The following is a 20820-nucleotide window of genomic DNA, read 5'->3' on the forward strand; positions in this document are numbered from 1 at the left end:
GAGGAGCGATTGGAAGAGGACCTGGAGAAGTCAGAGTTTGTGATTCTTATGTTCATTTGCATCATCCACCAGGAAGCAACTACAAGTTAGTCAATGATACTTTCACGATGAACATCACCAGGACACTGCGAGGCGGGATTCACAATCGGATATCTCAAGAGGCACAAGAACTTGTAAAGAGGTATGGTGCTTGGTTTATCCAATTTCAGAAGTTTACATATATTAGAGTTCATGGGTGTCCTTCACCTCCATATATGTTGCCGAGATATCCGACAGACAGGATAATACTACTTGAGGTAACTAGGCAACTGGCAGCTTATGCGAAGGCATTCAGACACAGGCATGGAAATGGGATTCATGTACCTATCATACTAGGGAATTCAATTGAGGTATGTCCTAATGCTCCAGCTTTAGATGATGCGGAAAGAGAGTTGGCCTTATATTCATTTTCATTCTTTTCATTGAGGGAGAATTTTGATCCTTATGGGTATATAGAAGAGACAGTTGGTAGAAAATACAAGCATGAATGTCAGGTAGAGGACTTTTGGATGAATCTCTCAGATGATTTAGAAGTGAAAAGAAAAATGCATTCCAAATTGCCTTTGGATTTCATCAGGAAATGCAAAGTTTACAGAGTGGCCGATCAAGCTCAGGACAGTGGCAGGCACCTCCAGTCATCCTATGATAGAGAGAACAAGGCAGTAAAGATAGATTGGAATGAACCTGAGGTTGTGGACTTAAAAGCTTTGATGGCCCCAGTTTTGTCCTGTACTCGCAGATGGGTTGATGTGCAACATCAAAAGTTGAGAGAGCAGAACATATCTATGACTTTTACTTTGGAGGAAAGATCGGTAGAAGGAGGAGCAAGCGCAAGTGAGGGCCATCCTCATCCTAGAAGCACAAGCGAAGGCAATCCTCACCCCAGAAGTGTAAGTGAAGGCAATCCTCATCCTAGAGGTGCGAAGAGGAAGGAAAGACCTGAGAAAAGAGAATCTTCCAAAAAGAAGCAAGAGGCCAATCGAGATCGCTCATCCGGCACATCTTCTTGACAAGAGAAAAGGACACTTGAAGTAGAGGAATCTATGGAATCAATGGTTCAGACTGATAAACATGAAGAAGGACAGGCATCTCAACGTTCATCAAGTCAATCTCCCCAAGTCAATGAGCTACATGAAGACAAGAATGATGATGAAGCGACGTCTCCTCTCCGGAAAGAAGAGCCACTACCTAAAGAAATACAAGTTAGAGAGACAAGGTCCGCCATTCCAGATTGGTTGAAGGAGAGGCTAACAAGGGTGATTGCGATCGAAGACGAAGATAATGTGATTGATTTAGATAGCCTTGTCGGAAATTCTCAGGGAGTAACAGAAAAGAAGAAGGCCACCAAAATGTCCAAGATGATCAGAGATGAGACAGGATCCAGGAAGTTGCAGATAGCTACACCGGCAGTGGACAAGTATGAAGGTGAAATCCTTGCAGAAGAATATGATGTAGAAACCATTGAGCTTGGTCCACTCACCACCGAGCAGGCATTGGATGAGGCAACTGATTCATTTGAAGCACTTAAAGATAAACTTAAGGAAGAAATGGAAAAGAATAGGAAACTTGAGAAAGAGGTCGGTGCTTGGAGAGGCTACTTTAGCCACCTCAGTCAGCCTTTGGGACGTCAGGATCCAGCAGTATCTCCTGTGCAAGCACTTCCCCTTGAATCAGTTGGTGAAGCAGAGAAAGTTAAGAGCTTGGTCCAGCTTATGAGCTCTTGGATTGACAAATCCCATACAGTTGCCATTGAGTTTGCAACAAGAATGATGCAGACCATTCATCGGGCTATCCAGGTCCTTGAGATCATCCACAACCTAATGATAACAGTAGCCGCCTTTGCTCGTACTAAAGATGTTATCATTCCTGTTCTTCAAGTAATCAGGCAAACACCAAGGAAGACCTTAGCACAAGAAAAGATAATGGATGGAGGAGCTCATAATTTACTCCAGTGATCTACTTTACTCCAGATGAAGGAAGTTCTTTTCGAGGACACCAGCACCAAATGCAATCAAGTGGAGGAGGTCATCCATCCAATCCAGGACAAGGTGTTTGGGGTTTTATGTACTATTCTTGGCAGAAGGATCGAAGTTGAGACAGATGTGGATCTTCAAGAGTTGGAAGAAAGGGTCAAAGTCATCTTTTGCAAAGATGAGAATGTTATTACAGATGAGCAAAGAGATCAAATGTTTGCTACTATGCTCCTGATTGAGAAAATCAAGGAACTCGAACCTGAATGGGACGCAGCTCTTCTCAAGGCCTTTGATCAGATTATTCACTTGGAGGAACGAATGAGGAATCTTCCCGAGATTCCTATTGCTGAGATTGAAGGAATCGTGCCCAGATTCATTGCATATGCTAAAAAGGAGCATTGGAAAGGGAATAAGGTTCTAGAAGAGAGGTTGTTGTAGATGACATGGCACCTTAATTGTCATTGGTCTATGTTTCCTAGCTTTTTGTGCCAAATTAAATATTTGGCTATGCATTTAATATTGTTCAATAAAAAGGGAACTTTTGTAACAAAACCCTAATTAGGGTTTAGGTGTCAGAATCTCAGCCGTTGATCTTCTTTTGATCTGGGTCGTTCATTGTAATTGAGGATGCTATATATACCCTCATTCATTTTCATTTTGTAATTAGAAATAGAGCAATAAGAAATAGTTAGAAGATTAGAGTTTTTGGAGAGAAGAAAGTTATTTTGTAGCAAGATTGAGTTTTGAAGAAAGAATTTCAAGCAATTGTTGCCTATTTTGGCTTTGAGGTCAATAAAATATTGAAGTTATGGTGTTTTATTGCATTTCTTGTGGCTATCTTCATGGTTGTTCGTTTTCTTGAATCATTCTCAGTCGAAGTAGTATTTAAGTTTGAAGGACTAAGTGTTGGGCTTGATTTTGGTGAGATTCATGTTCCAAACCACTAGCTTCTTATTGATTGTAGGAACGCCTTGTGTGGTCAACTGGAGAGACTTGAATTACTTAAACCTTCAATCGTCATTGAGCTTTGGATATGTGCCTCTGTGGTAGTGTCCATGATCTTTGATGAATTGAAAAAAATCATTTGTTACCTTAGAAGATCGCATCAATTTCAGTTAGGTTGTTATTTCATGGCAATATTGAAATTGGTAGAATCTTGCCAAGTCTAGCCTACATTAGGTCATTCTTAAGATTAGATTAGAATTTATGCCTTGCAAACCCTACCTTTTGATCTTTTTTGAGAACTTGTTAGTTTAGAGAAATCTTGTTCCTACAGCTCGGAGGACGTAAGGCCCCTTGATGAAACAGCATTCACAACGACCACTGGTGCTTATCCACACGTAGAGACCCTACATAAAAGAACATTGGAGTCACCCTGATTGATCTTTTTTTGCGACATCTTCAGCAATCAGAGGCTTTATTCAAGAGAGGATAAGGTACCCTTGGGTATTTTATTCTGTGTATGATTGTGTACAAAATACACGTCAACAGGTCCCACCAAGTTGCTCTGACTACCAGGGTTTGATGAGCCTGTCTCGAACAGATTACTTCTACTACCGTGGCCTTGTGTCCTCTTGACACCTTCGGTCGCATCGGTATCCTCGGCCTCTCTGGCCTCGGTCTTTGTCTCGTCTTCCCTCCTGGTCTCAGCACCTCTGTATGGTGTCTACGGCTCTACCACACTCCCGTCACCGATCTCCTCCAATGTTAGAGAAAGGTCCCCCAAACGTTTCCTGGTAGTTTCTATTAGTGTGGAAACCTGGCCCTCGCCAGAGCCATTTCTACCATTTTGGTCGCTTCCTTCCTCGACAATCCTCTTAAATCTTCTTCTTCGTTCTACTTGTTGCTCGCGAATTAATGCTCGTTGGGAGCTGTCAGAGTCCCCAATGTATCCCTTCTTATTTTTGTCTTTATTTAGCAAATTGGGCATTAATTCTAAATTCCCTTTATACAATAGAACAAGGCATCATATTGAAAAGAACACTTTTATTAATTCATCCCTGGTATACAATGTATTTCACTACAGTGGGGTCTTCTTGTTTTATTCTTCTCCGTCCGTACACATTCACGGATTGTTCGTCCCTTGGAGCATAACCTAAGGAGAAAAGAAAAAAATCCGTGAATGTGTACGGATTGTTCTTGTTTTATTCTTCTTCGTCCGTACACATTCACGGATAGTTCATCCCTTGGAGCATAACTGTCCAGTAACAGCCTATTCATTCATGAATTCGGGGAAAACATATTATCCCACATTCATCCAGAAGTCGGGTCGGTTCGTGTTCAAATACACCGACAGAAACATTCCAAGTGTCTGCCTACTAGTCTTTGGTCCAGGTGACATCAACCCAATCGCCAAAGGTGATTCCATCGGGTATTGAGAAGACAAACAATCAGCTATCTCGAACGTCCGATCTTTCTCTCTACGCTCTGCCACGTGGCACCCCCTGATTGGTTTCGGGTCCCTACTCTGACATCTTAGCACAGCCTCACTATCCGCCCGAAATTCTTCTTTGTCGCTAGGTCGCGATGGATATTCTAACGAGCAATTTCCCATCGTGACCTAGCGACCACCGTCGGATCTTCTGCGATCGTCGTCCGATCATCTGCGATCTACTCAGCCTTTAACTCGCCTGAGCCATTCACCTGTCGGGTCCCACCACTTGGTCACCGTGTCGCGAGGGGTATTCCAACGAGCAGTTTCCCATCCCGACCTAGCAATCACCGTTGGATCAACCTTGATCACCGTCCGATCATCCTGGATTTGCTCACTAGTTAACTTCGCTTGAGTGCTCTCTTGCCGAGCCCCATCACTTAGTCGCCATGTCACGAGGGATATTCCAACGAGCAGTTTCCCATCGCGGTATAGCAAAAGCCGTTCGATCTTTTCACTCGACCGTCAGATCTACTCAACTTGCTCACCCGATAGCCGATCACAAGAAGAGGATTCCACCGGTCCATTTGCAAGAGTCAAATCGACAGCTGTTCTAACGGGATAGATTACTCTGATCAACCCGAACACTGATCAGGATAATTCGAGGCATATTTCCAACAAAGATGATTTTCTTTTCTAAGCATTTACTGTCAAACCAACGGATCCTTGCCGAATACATGCGACACCAAGTCTATTGTGAGGAAAAGTTATGTGTAATCATTGCACTAAGTATGATGGACGATACAAAGCAACTCATATATCATCTTACACTGATCCCTTGCAAAGATGTTATGCCATGTAAGGTAGTGTTGTGACCATTTCACACATCGCCCCATTTGAAATGGGGACCCCCTCTTTTTGCTCGTTTTTTGCTCGCCTTTCGCTTTTCTTTTTAGGGTTTTGGTAGTTTGTCAGTTGTCTGGATTTAGGGTCGAGCCTTAGGGTTTCCGTTACTGTCTTTTCAGGCCGGAGTCCAATCAGTCTTGAGAGCTTTTTAAGCTTCCTTTGGTAGGATGCAATTTTGAATGGAACGAATTCGCCAGAATGGTCTATTTTCAATTGGAATTTTGAGTGCAGAGTCTTAATTTGTCTAAGTGTTGATGATGAAAATGTGAATTTTATTCAATTGAGTAATTTTGACCAAAATTTGAGTTTTTTGATATTTGATCCCAGGCATTGGAAATGATTTGTTTTTGCCTTGTGAAGTGATTAAACATGTGAAATCATGATATTTTGGCCTGTAGGAGCAAAATCGCTCCTGTCCCTCAGTGAAGGACCGGAGCTCGTTTTCAAAAATCTTACTGTCTCTGCAGGATCAAAATGATTTTTCAAGTAGAAGTGATAAAGAAAGGCGTGATCTTTCCGTTGAATATAAATTGAAGATTTTCATGAACACAGAAATGCCTCAGGAAGCAAAATCGCTCCTGTCCCTCAGTGAAGGACCGGAGCTTAAAATCAAACATCGCCTCGTCCTTGCAAGATTTTAACAACTTGACGATTTAAAAAGGTCCAAGGAGATGTGTTTTATCAAATGAATATAACTTGAAGTGCCGTCATGAAGAAAAATGAACCAAAAGGGAAGAATTGCTCCTGTCCCTCAGTCAGGGACCAGGGCGAAATCCATTGTAGCTCCCGTCCCTCTCCCAGGGACCAGAGCGAAATCCTTCATAAGGCATGTTCTGGGCGAAGATCAAGCAAGTTTTAAGATTGAAGGCAAGAAAGGAGGTGAATTGAACCCGTTGAAGACAAATTGAAGATTACCAAACACCAACAAGGGATCCAAATGCCCAAGTTCGCTCCTGTCCCTCAGTCAGGGACCAGAGCGATTTTTGTCTCAAACAAATTTCTTGCCAAGTTACAATGAATTCCAAGGCATGGATGAGTGAAACGAAGTATAACAAGACCGTTGAAGATAATTTTTGAGGATAGCAAGGTGAGATGAGGCCTACAAGAGCAAGTTCGCTCCTGTCCCTCAGTCAGGGACCAGGGCGAAATGATGATTATTTTGCTTTCTACCTAAGTTCAGGACACTCCAAGAACGAAGTACAAGGTGGCGAGGATGTTTTAAAGCGTCTCAATCAAGAACGAAGTTACAAAGACCACTAAAATGAAGGATTTGCACCAAGACACTCAAGTTCGCTCCTGTCCCTCAGAGAGGGACCTGAGCGAAATCCTCATGAGGCTCTAAATTTTGAAGGATTACCAAGCATCAAGTATCCAAGGAGATCAAAGGGACTTTATTTTGCACGATGAAAGTAATTGCAAGTCAATAGAAGCAAAGACAAGCTCAAAGCCTTGAAGTTCGCTCCTGTCCCTCAGGCAGGGACCAGAGCGATATTGACTATATTGGCCAAATCTCTCAAAATTCATGCCAAGTCAAGGTTTTGCGAGGTCGCACAAGGTCTAAGGCGTCTTAACAAGATGATATACAAGGGTTTTAAACGTCAAATGAATACCAATTTGTACAAAGAAGCTATATCGCTCCTGTCCTTTGGACAAGGACCAAAGCGATTTTCATTAAAACCTTCATTTTCCTTCAAATGCATGTCAAGGCAGGGTCGCACAAGGTCAAGGACGCCATTTAGAAGACTATGAACAAGAGGCAAAGATCAAAAGTTTGCAAATTTGAACAAGGACACAAAGATCGCTCCTGTCCCTCACTAAGGGACCAGGGCGATAATCCTCCAAACATCAAATACGCCTTGTAGAAGTCAAGTGAGACAAGCATGGAATGAAGAAATAACAATATTGTTCGCCTTATTATGGAGATTTGAGACTTAAAAAGCAAGATCAAGGAGAAACTATGAAGTTCGCTCCTGTCCCTCTCCAAGGGACCAGGGCGATAATGGTCATAAGAGGCATTCGTTCACACAAGCAAGTCAATCAAGCTCGAATGACCCAACAAAAATGGCAATTTCAACGTAGGAATGAAGATTTTGAACATCAAAATTGCAAGAATCAAGACCAAGTTGATGGATCGCTCCTGTCCCTCAATCAGGGACCAGGGCGATGAGGTTTGCATTTCTCCATTTTTAAATTTTGGCGCTAAACAAACATTTTGAATTTATTTAAATGCTAGGAAAATCGATATTTAATTAAAAGCATTTAAAATTTGCGCTTGATATCATTAATTAATTATTGCCTTGTAAAAGAAAATCGAATTTATTAATTAATAAAGGCATTTAATAATTAATTATTAATTATTAATTTAAAATCAAATAGGGCGCTTGGTTTATGGAGGTCGGCCTTTATACTTTATTTAAAATTTGTTTTTAATTACCAAGTCGGCCTAGTGGTAATTGAGGTGTGAGCGCTTATAAAGGGGAGATGAAGATTGTTATTTTCACATTCTCATTTTACCATTTCAAGTGCGATTTGAGGAAGACAAGGGAAAGTGCGAATTGTGTGTTAAGAGGTGCGAATTTAAGTTCAAGCAAGGGAGGCGCAAGTATCATCAAAAGGAAGTTCGAACCTTAGTTTCATTTGTGCAAGTTTGCCAAGGATATTGGAAGATCATGTCAAAGACTTGAAGGGTGGCGAAGTTGCTAACTTGAAGAGGGAATCACGTTGAAGCCATCTAATATCGATTTTGCCTAGGCGATTTTATTCATTTTGCATTTTTGTGTTAGCTCTCAAGAAAGGTATGGCGATATGGTTTTATCGTTTTAATTTTGGATCGTTGATCGTCATAGCTTAAGTTTTGAATTTTGAATTTTGAATTCCAGTTGCTCGATCGTTATTTAGGAAATGATAACTCAAAGACTTATCATGAAGTTTCCTAAAATTAATCTAATCTATGTTATGCATTGCAATATCTAGTTGCTTATTGTGAAATGTTGTGTAGGTATGGCGACCCCTAAGGCGGGAGCATCCACCAGTCGTCCAGCTCTCATGAAAGAAGATCAGAAGACCGAAGAAGTGGAGACCAAGATCGTGTCGAAGTGGAGCAACATTGAAGATACTAACTTGGGCAACTTCAGCACGAAGAAGTTTCGAGATGTCCCTTACATTGGCAAGCCATCACCTGTCACCTGGAGGATAATTGAAAGTGGCATCATTAAGGCGGCCGGCTTCCCTCCAGCAGTACAGTGTCATGAGTTGATGATCGAGTGTGCTCGTCATTATGATTCTCAGTCCAGAGCAATCGTGTCCAAGAAAGGAAACACGTTGGCGTACCTTTCAGAGGAAGCTATAAGTGAGGGTTTCCATCTTCCAGAGCACAGAGATATGATTTACAAGAGCATAGAAGGAGCCAGGTCAATGTACGAAGATGATCCAGATGCTTGCCTAAGCATCATTAACAAAAACTGGTTACTCAAGAGTCGTCCTCGCCTGAGCAAGGTACCGAACACACCACACAGGATTGATTTCCAGGAGGAGTACAGAGATTTGATTACAATGCTCAACCGAGTCACAGGAGCCCCTCAAGCTTTTTACTTTGAAAAGTGGATATTCTACTTCATTCAGGTGATAGTTCAGGGTAAAGGAACAATTCATTGGGCTAGAATAATTAGCCATTGCTTGGACGTACAGTTGAGGAGACTCAAAGCTACCAAGTCCTTCCACATGAGTTCATACGTCATCTATGCCTTGATCAGGAGCTTCGAATACACAGGACTACCTCACAGAGGAGTGATTGGAAGAGGACCCGGCGAGGTCAGGGTTTGTGATTCCTATGTCCACTTGCATCATCCGCCAGGAAGCAACTACAAGTTAGTTAATGATACCTTCACGATGAACATCACAAGGACGTTGCAAGGTGGGATTCACAACAGATTATCTCAGGATGCACAGGAACTAGTAAAGAGGTACGGTGCTTAGTTTATCCAATTTCCGAAGTTTACTTATATCAGAGTTCATGGATGTCTTTCACCTCCATACATGTTGCCAAGATATCCGACAGACAGAATTGTGTTACTCGAAGTAACAAGACAGTTGGCAGCTTATGCGAAGGCATTCAGACACAGACATGGAAATGGAGTTCCGGTACCTATCATATTGGGCAATTCAGTTGAGGTATGTCCTAATGCTTTAGCCATGGATGACGCAGAGAAGGAGTTAGCTTTGTATTCTTTTTCATCCTTTGCCTTGAGGGAGAACTTTGATCCACATGGATATATAGAGGAGACAGTCGGTAGGAAGTTTAAGCATGAGTTTCAGATAGAAGATTTTATGATGAATCTCTTAGACGATCTTGAAGTGAAAAGAAAGATGCATTCTAGATTGCCTTTGGATTTCATCAGGAAATGCAAGATTTACAGAGTGGCCGACCAAGCACAGGACAGTGGTAGACATCTCCAGTCATCCTATGATCGAGAAAGCAAATCAGTAAGGTTAGATTGGAATGAGCCCGATGTCGTGGATCTAGATGCTTTGATGGCTCCAGTCTTGTCTTGTACTCGCAGATGGGTTGATGTGCAGCATCAGAAGTTGAGAGAACAAGGCATAGCTATGACTTTCACTTTGGAAGAGAAGCCCGCCAAAGGTGGAGCTAGTGTAAGCGAAGGTAATCCTAATCCCAGAAATGCAAATGAAGGCAACCTTCGAAGTGCAAGTGAAGGCGATCTCCATCCAAGAGGTTCGAAGAGGAAAGAGAGACCTGGAAAGAGAGAATCTTCCAAGAAGAAACAAGAGGCCAGCCGAGATCGTTCATCCGGTACATCTTCTCGACAAGAGAAAAGGACACTTGAAGTGGAAGAGTCTATGGAGTCGATGGTTCAGAATGATAAAGAAGGACAGGTACCTCAAGGGTCGCCAAGTGGATCTCTCCAAGATTATGAGCTACATGAAGACAAGAACAATGACGAGGTAACATCTCCTCACAGAGAAGAAGAAATATTGCATAAGGAGATACAGGTTAGAGAGACAAGATCAGCCATCCCAGATTGGTTGAAGGAAAGATTAACAAAGGTGATTGTAATCGAGGACGAAGACAATGTGATTGATTTAGAGAGCCTTGTTGGATATTCCCAGGAGGTGACAGAGAAGAGAAAGGCTACCAAGATGTCCAAGATGATTAGAGATGAGACTGGGTCCAGGAAATTGCAGATAGCTACACCGGCAGTAGACAAGTATGAAGGTGAGATCTTAGCAGAGGAATATGATATAGAGACATTTGAGCTAGGTCCATCCACAGCCGAGCAGACACTAGATGATGCCACAGATTCATTTGAGGCATTGAAGGACAAGCTTAGAGAAGAAATGGAGAAGAGTAGAAAGCTTGAGAGGGAGGTCGGTGCATGGAGAACGTATTTCAGCCATCTCAATCAACCTTTAGGACATCAGGATCCAGCAAGATCACCTATACAGGCACTTCCCCTTCAATCAATTGGTGAGGCAGAGAGATTTAGGAGTATGGTCCAGCGTATGAGTACTTGGATGGACAAATCTCATACAGTTGCCGTAGAATTTGCAACAAGGATGATGAAGACTATTCACCGAGCTATTCAGGTTCTTGAGATCATCCACAATTTGATGATAACGGTAGCCGCTTTTGCTCATACCAAGGACGTTATCATTCCTGTCTTGAAGGTAATTAGACAAACATCGAGGAAGGTCTTAGCGCAGGAAAAGATTATGGATGGAGGACCTCACAGTTTACTTCAGTGGTCAACCTTACTCCAGATGAAGGAAGTTCTCTTTGAGGACATCAGTACTAAGTGCAGTCATGTTGAGGAGGTGATCAACCCGATCCAAGACAGAGTATTTGAGGTACTACGTACCATTCTTGGCAGGAGGATCGAAGTTGAGACAGATGTGGATTTGCAGGAATTGGAGGATAGGATCAAGGTCATCTTTTGCAAGGACGTCAATATCACAGATGAGCAACAGGACCAAATGTTTACTACCATGCTCCTAATCGAAAAGACTAAGGAACTTGAACTTACATGGGACGCAGCTCTTCTAGATGCATTTGATCAGGTCATCCACTTGGAAGAAAGAATGAAGAATCTTCCCGAGATTCCAATTGCTGAGATCGAGGGAATCATATCAAGATTCATTGCATATGCTAAAAAGGAGCATTGGAAAGGGAATAAGATTCTAGATGAGAGGTTGTTATAGATGACATGGCACCTTAATTGTCATTGGTCTATGTCTCCTAGATTTTCGTGCCAAATTTATAATTGGCTATGCGTTTAATGTTGTGCAATAAAAGGGGAACTTTTGTAACAAACCCTAATTAGGGTTTAGGTGTCATGATCTTGACTGTTGATCTGCTTTCAATCTGGACCATTCATTGTAATTGAGGATGCTATTTATACCCTCATTTTCATTTCATTTGTAATAGAGAATAGAGATAGTTAAGAGATTAGAGAGAAAGTTTGATGTATTAGAGAGATTAGAGTTTAGAAGCAATTTTTATTTTTGTAGTAAGATTGAGTTTGAGAAAAGGGATTCAAGCAATTGTTGTATATGATGACTTTGAAATCAATGAAATATTGAAGTTATGGTGTTTTGTTGCAACTTTCTTGGTTATCTTCATGGTTGTTCAATTTACTTGAATCATGCTCAATCAAAGTAGTGTGTTAATTTGAAGGACATAGTGTGAGACTTGATCTTTGGTAGGATTCGCTTTCCATACCACTAGCTTCTTGCTGATTGTAGGAACGCCTTGCGTGGTCGACTGGAGATATTTGAATCACTTAACCTTCAATCATTATTGTATCTTGGATATGTACCTTCGTGGTAGTGTCTTTGATCTTTGATGCATTGAAAATCATTTTGTTACCTTAGAAGATCGCATCAATTTCAATTGAGTTGTTATTTTATGGCGAAATTGAAGTTGGTAGAATCTTGCCAAGTCTTGTCCACATGAAGTCATTCTTAGGGTTAGATTAGATTAGACCTCTTGCAAACCCTATCCTTTTGTTATTTTTTGAAATGCTTCTTAGTTTAGTAAAATTTCAAGCTTTCGGAGCGTAAGACCCCTTGAGGATACAGCAAATCACATCATACCGCTGGTGCTTATCCACACGTAGAGACCCTACTAACCAGAACATTGGAGTCATCCTAACTGATCCTTCATGCGAATCTTCAGCAGTTAGAGACTTTATTCAAGAGAGGATAAGATGCCTTTAGGTATTTTATTCTGTGTATGATGGTGTACAAAATACACGTCAACAGGTAGCTAGTTCAAAAATTGAGGAGGTGAAATAACTCTATTGTGATGTTTTCACACATCACCCCATTGGAAATGGGGACCCCACTTTTTTGCTTGGTAGCGTAGTCGTCTTAGCTTAGTCGTCTAGCATGGCAATAGTTCGAGTCATTAACCCCTTGCTTGTGAGGGGATGCAATGTCTTGTCGTCAAGATACGATCAAGTCAGGCAGTCTAGCAGCAATCAGGTCCCCCTATACACTATTTTGGAGTATTCTTAGCTTTGTAATGTCCCCTCCTTAGCCAATTTTGCTTACAAGGTTAGTCTAGGAACAGTCCTCGTAGACTAAGAGGTTGGATAGAAGACCCAAACAGATTGGTCTCCATGAAAATGTGTCGAGCGTTCTTTCTTGTTTTGCCAGAGCATTTAAACTAAACACTCCAGTTAAGCCAAATTGAAATTCATAATATCTCCTTGGGTTGCTAAAAATACATTAATAATAGTGAGTTTTCACCTATCCTATGTTCCTATCTCTAGAGAGAGAGTGAAAGGGGAAGTAAGAGATAAAAGAATGACTTAAGTGGAAAAAGCCCATAACATAAGGTGAGCACTCCAAAAGGGGAATATTATAATGTGGAAAAAGTAATCAATATTAAATCATTAAATCTGATTGAGGTGCTAGGGTTCAACCCTAATTAGGAAGTAGCTTTGGAGACAAACTTAGGGGCAAAGTCATTATGTTGGATAAAAATTTCTCTTTCTCACCTCCCTTGAGGAGCTTAAGGTTTTGGGGGCTTTGGAGACAGGAACCTCCATTGTTGCTGCACATCTATAGCTGTGAGAGACCAGCCAAGGGTGTGAAGAGGAACTCCAGCTATCAGGGGTTTCCATGGAGCTTAAAGTGAATTAGTTTGGTATACAAATATGAGTCACCTACTTGCTTGAGTGTGTGGCCAAACTGCCTTGATTGAGAAGGTTTAGAATACATTTTTGAAGGATCTTTGCATAAGGAATGTATTGGCGCATGAGTACGATTTGTGTGAAGACTGGACAGCAATTTTGAAGAGTGTTTGGGACTGGTTATAGAGTTTTTAGTCTACAGTTGTAGGGAGTTGGCTGCTTGGTAGGCCGACCCTCTTATCCAGCTCTTTGAAGATCATTTCCACCCCAAACTGTGTTCTCATCAGATGCACGTTTCCCTACACAGTAAACAAGTTCTGGAAGGTTGCAGCAGTGAAGGGGATATCAAAACACATCAAAACAGACCTACAGCAGGCCGTACCATCTGAAGAATTTGGAGTGTACAAGAAACCCCAACTTAAGGGGAAACTTCAACCTATACACTCTAACACTATCGCCATCAGCAAACTATCATATGACAGCAATTTGAAGAGAAAGGAACCAGATTTCTGATCTCTGAGGTTTTTTTTTTTTCAGTAAAAACCTCATTTCCTGAGTGAGCTCCTTAGTTGTGTGCTACATCTGGAGTTCAACCTTTCCTCTTCAAAACTACCGGGTATGTTGGTAGTGGCTTAGGGATTTCACTTGCTTGTAATAGAACTATTTCCAGAAGATTGTTGCATTCCATTTTAATAGAATGCTAATATAAGTAATTAAGCTTAGATCTGATTACAAGTTAGTTTTCAATCTATTTCTTGTTATTAGAAGAAGGCATTTATCTTCTTCCTTTCAAAAACTTCAAACCAAAAACAACCACATCTTCTGCAACTTTTGTCTAGCTCTGAAAGATCACAATCAAAGAAAAGACATATAGTATTATTAATTTAATTAAAGAACAAGCAGGTGTTCTTCTTCTACTGTTCAGAAAATTCAGTGTCCTAGAGAGGGTGGGACATTAAGTGCTCAAGTGATAGAAAGAGGTTAAGATGATCATTAAGTGATGCTTCACAGTATGATCTTCAGGTTTAGTCAAGGTATGAGTCTTTAGTGTGATGAGCAATCAAGTGAGCAAGTGGATGTCCTTAGGTTAGAGCATAGAAGCAAGGAACGATCAAGAAGTGATGACCAATCAACTGAGGTGAAATGTTTGATGAGGACGATTCAAGGTCTAAGTCATGATAAAAGGAAAGAAAATACCAAGTCAAACCGATGAGTAAAGTCACTCTACACTTGGTGTAATCAATGAGTGATGAGGTCGGAGTGGATCATCCATAAGTTGCTCAAATCCATGACCTAGGTGATGAGGTGATAATTTTGTCACCGACTTGCCCGAATCCACAACTTGTGGAGGTTCAAAGATTGAAGTACTTTAAAGACAATGATGAGTGAAAGCAATTCTATCCTGATGCCTTGATGAATGATGATGAAGTTGCCTTGGTGAATTGAATAAGGAAATCTTGATGTTGAAAGTGAACAACGACAATCAGTTCATGACTTGAAATTATCCTTGACTTGATAAAATCCACGCCTCAAGCATGAAGATAGCAAGGTTGATCAATGAAGAAAAGAAGAAACAATGAACTCATTCACATCCTTAACTTTGAATGAGGAAAAATATATTGAGGGTGAATTAATTGGTTAGGTGCTTGAAGTTGGCAAGATTCAACAAGTGAACAAGATTATCCCTCACCAAAATCCACGACCTAGGTGAAATTTTTCCTTGAGTCACCAAAATCCACGACCTAGGAGAAGTTTATCCTCGGGTTGAAGAAATCCATGACCAAGGTCTATTCATCCTTTCGGTGAGGAAATCCATGACTTGGCAAAGGTAAATAAAACATTATGATATTTGATCAAGCAAATTGCCAAGTTTAAAGAGGAATGAAGGTGATTAATGCGCTCAACAACTTGGAGAGGTAATCAACATTCTTCCTTGGCTGGCCAAAATCCACGGCCTTCCTCACATCTTTCCTTCACTTGCCAAAATCCATGGCCTTCCCCACATCTTTCCTTCACTGGCCAGAATCCACGGTCTTCCTCACATTTTTCCTCGACTCACCAAAATCCACGGCCTTCCCCACATTTTTCCTTGACTTGCTCAAATCCCCGTCAATGAGGTGATTTTTCCTTCACTTGCTGAAATCCCTGACAGTGAGTTGATTTTTTCCTTGAGTTGCTCAAATCCCTGATATTGGGTGCATTTTTCCTTCACTTGCCAAAATCCATGATCAAGGAAGATTTTATCCTTCACTTGCCAAAATCCACGACCAAGAGCAGATCAAAGTAAAATCAGACTTGCAAAACTGAGAAATCAGACCTATAAAGTAGATAACAAACCTGATTCGCACCTGAAAATCAGAAATCAGAACATCAAGAGTCTATTAGATAACATGTTTTTGAAATAAAGATATATCTTATGTATTTGATCCAAGAATTCTTTTGTTTTTCAGATCAAGAGCCAGCAGCTGGATGCATGGTGCGAGGAGGTGAACTTACCAATAACAGGGACAAAGTTTACAAGGGCTTGGGAGGTTTGAAGCAGCATTGCTTTACATCAAGGCATCACTTCAAGGATTCAAAAACTACATGGGGATAGCTCTACGAAGAAAATGGAGAGTTCAAATCAAAGACAAGCGAGATAAGATGCAAGGAGTTGAGATTTACAAACATGAAAGATGAGACATACAAATATCATCTACCTTCACGTACAGCTGGAGAGGACTTTGCAATGATACAATGGAAGACTCACTACATCTAGATAGAGCAATGAAGAAGAGGAAATCTTGCAATTATCTTGAATTTCCTCCAGAAATCCAAGAATTGTTGCCAGTACAACAACAGAGTAATTCAAGATGAAGGCTTCAAGTGAAGGGATTCAGGATCAAGGATAGGTGAAGGTGATCAAATTAAATAAGATGATGCAATTTGACAATGTTGAGTATCAAGAGATATTGCCCGAACCACAAACTCTTCTTTGTGATGATCTACAAGGTGGAGCTGAGGTGGCGCTTAGTCATCACCAACCCAATCACATCATTGCAAGTCAAGGCATCCAAATTCAATGCACTTGACTCATCCAACGTGGAGGATAGCTACCACATATGAAGTCACAAAGCTCCATGTACCTAACCTCGTCACTCATTGGTTGGAATTCAATGATAGACACGTGTCCAATTCAATGTAATTTGATCATTGGTCAAGCATTAAATGTTATGCAATGTGTGTAACAAACCCTAATTAGGGTTTCTATCTTTCAATCTTGGCCATTAATTTGGATTTGATCCAAGCCATTCATTTGTAATGAGCTCTCTGTAAAGTAAAAGGCTCCTCATTTGTAAAGGGTTAATAGTTCATAGCAGAAGCAGTTAGAAGTAGAGTAAAGTAGGAGGAGAAGGCAGAAATTGTTGCCAAGCATGTAAATAAACATACCTTTCATTGAATTTATGGTGAATGGTGATGTTTCTCTTACATATTGTATGGTTTCTTGTTGTATCCTCATGTTAGATGAAGATCATTGATTGTGATGGAGTAATGTATGGATGTTGATAATTCCTTAGTTCATACTATTTGTGGTTGTATGATTTTCAATTACAGTGCATAGTTAACTTGAACATTAAAATGTGCTAAGTTCAATTGTGGATATGTTTATTCAAGTTGCACCAGTGTATTGGGTATTTGGATGAATGTTCATGATATGAACACCTTTCATTTGCCTTGGAAGATTGCATCGTTTTTGTGTGTTTGTTGGCAAAATGGCGAAGCAAAGCTCAATTTAAGGAATGTGTCCATCCAAGCGTGATCTAGTGCTATCATTGATCTTAGGAGTAGATTAGATTTCTCTAAACCCTCAATCGCTTTTGTCTTTTTTTTTTCAAATCAAGTAAATTTCCACATTCCAGCAAAGCTCAAACATTCATGAAAAGTAAGTCCCCTTGTGATTCCAGCAATCACATCAACCATTGAGCTTATCCACAAGTCAAGACCTGCCATTTGCAGGAACCTTGGAGTCACCTCAAGTGATCACTTAGTTCAGCATTTGAACAGATTTTGTTCAAGAGAGGATAAGATACCTTTGTATTTTATTCTGTGTATGAAGTGCATAAACAATACATCAACACACTCCTTCAAACATATTTGAAGGACCTGACAATTGCCAAGAGGAACACAACTGTCAACCAACCGACACTTATAACTACCTGAGAGTGACAAACAATTAATACATTGTCAAATAAGCAATATTATCAAACATAATAATAGACATTGTATACTGACGACAGTGTTGACAGAAATACAAGTTATTACTTCAGAATAATGTGATATGCAATTAAATTGAATGCTACCAGTATGTACTAGGATGACAAGTATAAATCTGTCAGTGTCTATTGTAGATTGGACTGGTTAAACTGTGGAGCTGTTCATGACAATATCTTGCGATTGGTAGAGTTCTGGACAATGCTAGGAATACTGGACTGTTAACACTCCCTTTCCCAATGTGAGCAATTATACCACTACTACAGAGGTATTTCTTCCTTATAATTCCTCAAAACAGCCCACAAGCACATTCAAACCACTAAAACTTGCTTACAGATGCTATGGCAGATGGATAGGAGACCAAAATCTCCTATCCTCAAATCATAATAAAATCGATCTCTCCTCGATTCTTCAGATCAATCAGCACACTTGTGGATTACATGTGAATCCACCCACAAATTTGCCATAGTGTTTTGTCCTAGAGCAAAAAGATGAATTTGTTCAATCTCTAAAGCTATGGTTTTTTAATAAAATCCGAAGAATGAATTTCCTTTAGCAAGCTCTTATTTTTACACACACTTTTTAATATTTGAATTTCATTTCCCTCTCAGTGTAACTTTTAATATTTCTTTTTAATTCAATTTTTACTCTTTAATTCAATATTAATATAATGATTAATTAAATATAACGTTCTTGTGAAATGAGTGACTTTAGACAATTTAATTTAATTGATTAATTACTCTCTTACCACAACCCCAATTAGACTAAAAGAATTAAAATAGGTTGAATCTCTACCAATTGATTACACCTGTAAAGGAGATATTAAAAAAGCCAAGGGAGTCATAATGAACACACAGCACTAAACTTCTAATATCATTTGAGTATTTCTTTGTTCCATGGTGTTTCAGGGACAGGGGGCAGCAAGATATGTGTGGATACATTTTGTGGACACCGGAAGAGAGAAGGTTTATTTTGTAGGGCAGCAGCAGTGGACAGCACTTAAGAAGAAAGGAAATTCAATTATTCATATGATGACAATCACCATATTCATTATATAACCATATTGAATAACATCAGAGCTGAATTGAGAAATCACATGAGACATGAGAGTCAACATACACCATATACTTAGAAATCTACAATTGGTTTTGTCTTAAACATTCTATCAAATACAATGACCCCATTGAAATTGTTTACATTCTTCATCAAGTCCAGCAACAAGAAAGAGGTTCATTGAAGAGCTACAATGACTAATCTTTTATCCCAATCTATCATTTACCCTTGGCACTAAAGGATGCTTTATATTGTCTGATATATATGTGTCATGTCCAATAAGTGGACGTTTTAAATTTAAATTGATGTAAACCAAAATCAGCACACCATCATAAACAGTGATATACATCCAGCAATCTACAAAAGAATACAGTTCAACATTGTCCTTTGACATACAAGAAAGACACAATAAGAGGCTGTGTCAACAAACTCCTTAATGAGGTTGAGGTGAGAAAGAAAGAAAGCAAGAAACGACATTAATTTCCACAGCTGACCAAAAGTAGGTCAATTGGACTAGAGCTATAATAGTTAACAGAATGTTCTAGGAAAAGAGAAATCTAGAATCAAAATAATAAAGTATATAAGAAAAATAAATAAAGCACTCCCCCACTAATAAATAGCAATACAAATACCAATGAAGGGTGAAGAGCCCAAAAAGTATGTGCCAGCAAAGACCAGAAGAAAATCTGATTAAATATCTATTTCTATGTCTAAAATGAAGATGTCTAAGCCATCATCAGTCACTTTGAGAGATAATACTTGCATCCAAAATTAGAGGACCACACTATGAGAGCCTAGGAGGAATCAAAGCACTTCCTCTAGAAACTCCCCTAGAAGCTCATAATATGAATATGCCCCTATGGTCTAGGGAGCAGCCAACAAGTAGTAGGTCCATGTCATCTAAATGGGATCAACTCATGCTGAGAAAAATGTGTAGGGTCATGATATCAAGGCCGAGTAACTTGGGAAAACTGAGTAGTATCGATGTGCTAGGATAAGGACCAGTAATTAATCTAAAGCCCTAATATGTGAAGTACCAATACCCAAAGGCCATTTTGTGTTGCATATCGCTTATGTGAGTTCAAAAATAGAGGTGATCAACATGGGGACTTTAGAGCCTCTAGACTCCCCACTTGTAAGGATTTGCACTAAAGGGTGAAGGCCTCATAGGAAAAAGAACCAGCCACCACTGATTTGAATATTTGAAGAAAGGAGATAGATTGTTGCCTGAGCCCCTGTGAATGTAATCAAATCTTCCCCTAATCTTATAGTAAATGGGAAACTATTATAAGATAGCTCACGGTCATAAAATACTAAAACTAAATCAGAAATCTTGTCATATACTAAAACTAAATCAGAAAACTTGTCATAGGTGAATTTCTTTTTCTTTTTCAATTTTTAATTTCCCTTCTATTACAACTTGAAATTGACCAATAATGCAGATGACAAAACAAAATCCTTTTTTAAGTAATCTATCTCAAATAACTATTTTTAATGTTTTTTAATGTGACTACATTTACTTTAGGGTTTGTGTTTTCAAGAGGTGCTTGCAATTGACATACAATGGTATATCATATTTTCACATGATTGTGTAGAAAATAGTTATTTACCTTGGGCACTGTAGCTATTAAATGTCGATACTTAATTGCAAAGCCATATTTCATCAGTGCCAATGTTACAGGTTTCTTATCCTCTGGATGATTGCCCTATACACATGAAAACAAAAAAGAATCAAATAATATAGCCCTCACTTCAAAAAAAGTATCCATTAAATTTAGTTATCGTTTGAACTTGTGTTATTCATAATTAACAAAACAATGACCAAAAAATTAGAATGACAATAAGAGAGAGTACATACCAGAATGATTGGATATCTCAGCAGTTCAAGAGCATTGTCCAGGTCAATATTTTCTGCTTTGATCTGCAAAAAGAGGAAGCATACAGTGAATATTAAAGCTAGCAGATTCCATTACTATCACACAATAATATTACATGGTACACCCTACTATTTGACATAGAATTTCTGGAACATATTCACAGTGCAAAATTAGATTGGCAATGCTGATGCATCTCG

General features: G+C 39.7%; 1 protein-coding gene across 2 annotated transcripts in view; it reads right to left on the reverse strand.

Moving 5' to 3' along the window:
- The window catches only part of LOC131049755 (uncharacterized), a 262789-nt gene that overhangs the window by 53977 nt on the left and 187992 nt on the right, over positions 1 to 20820 (reverse strand). For both annotated transcript variants that reach the window (XM_057983819.2, XM_057983818.2), the window contains exons 20-21: positions 20605 to 20667; positions 20357 to 20452 (exon numbers count right to left, since the gene is read on the reverse strand). In XM_057983819.2, coding sequence (XP_057839802.1) covers positions 20357 to 20452; positions 20605 to 20667 — 159 coding nt within the window. The remainder of the gene's footprint in view (positions 1 to 20356; positions 20453 to 20604; positions 20668 to 20820) is intronic.

The sequence above is a fragment of the Cryptomeria japonica genome, chromosome 2 (genome assembly GCF_030272615.1).
Source record: "Cryptomeria japonica chromosome 2, Sugi_1.0, whole genome shotgun sequence".
Lineage (NCBI taxonomy): Eukaryota > Viridiplantae > Streptophyta > Pinopsida > Cupressales > Cupressaceae > Cryptomeria > Cryptomeria japonica.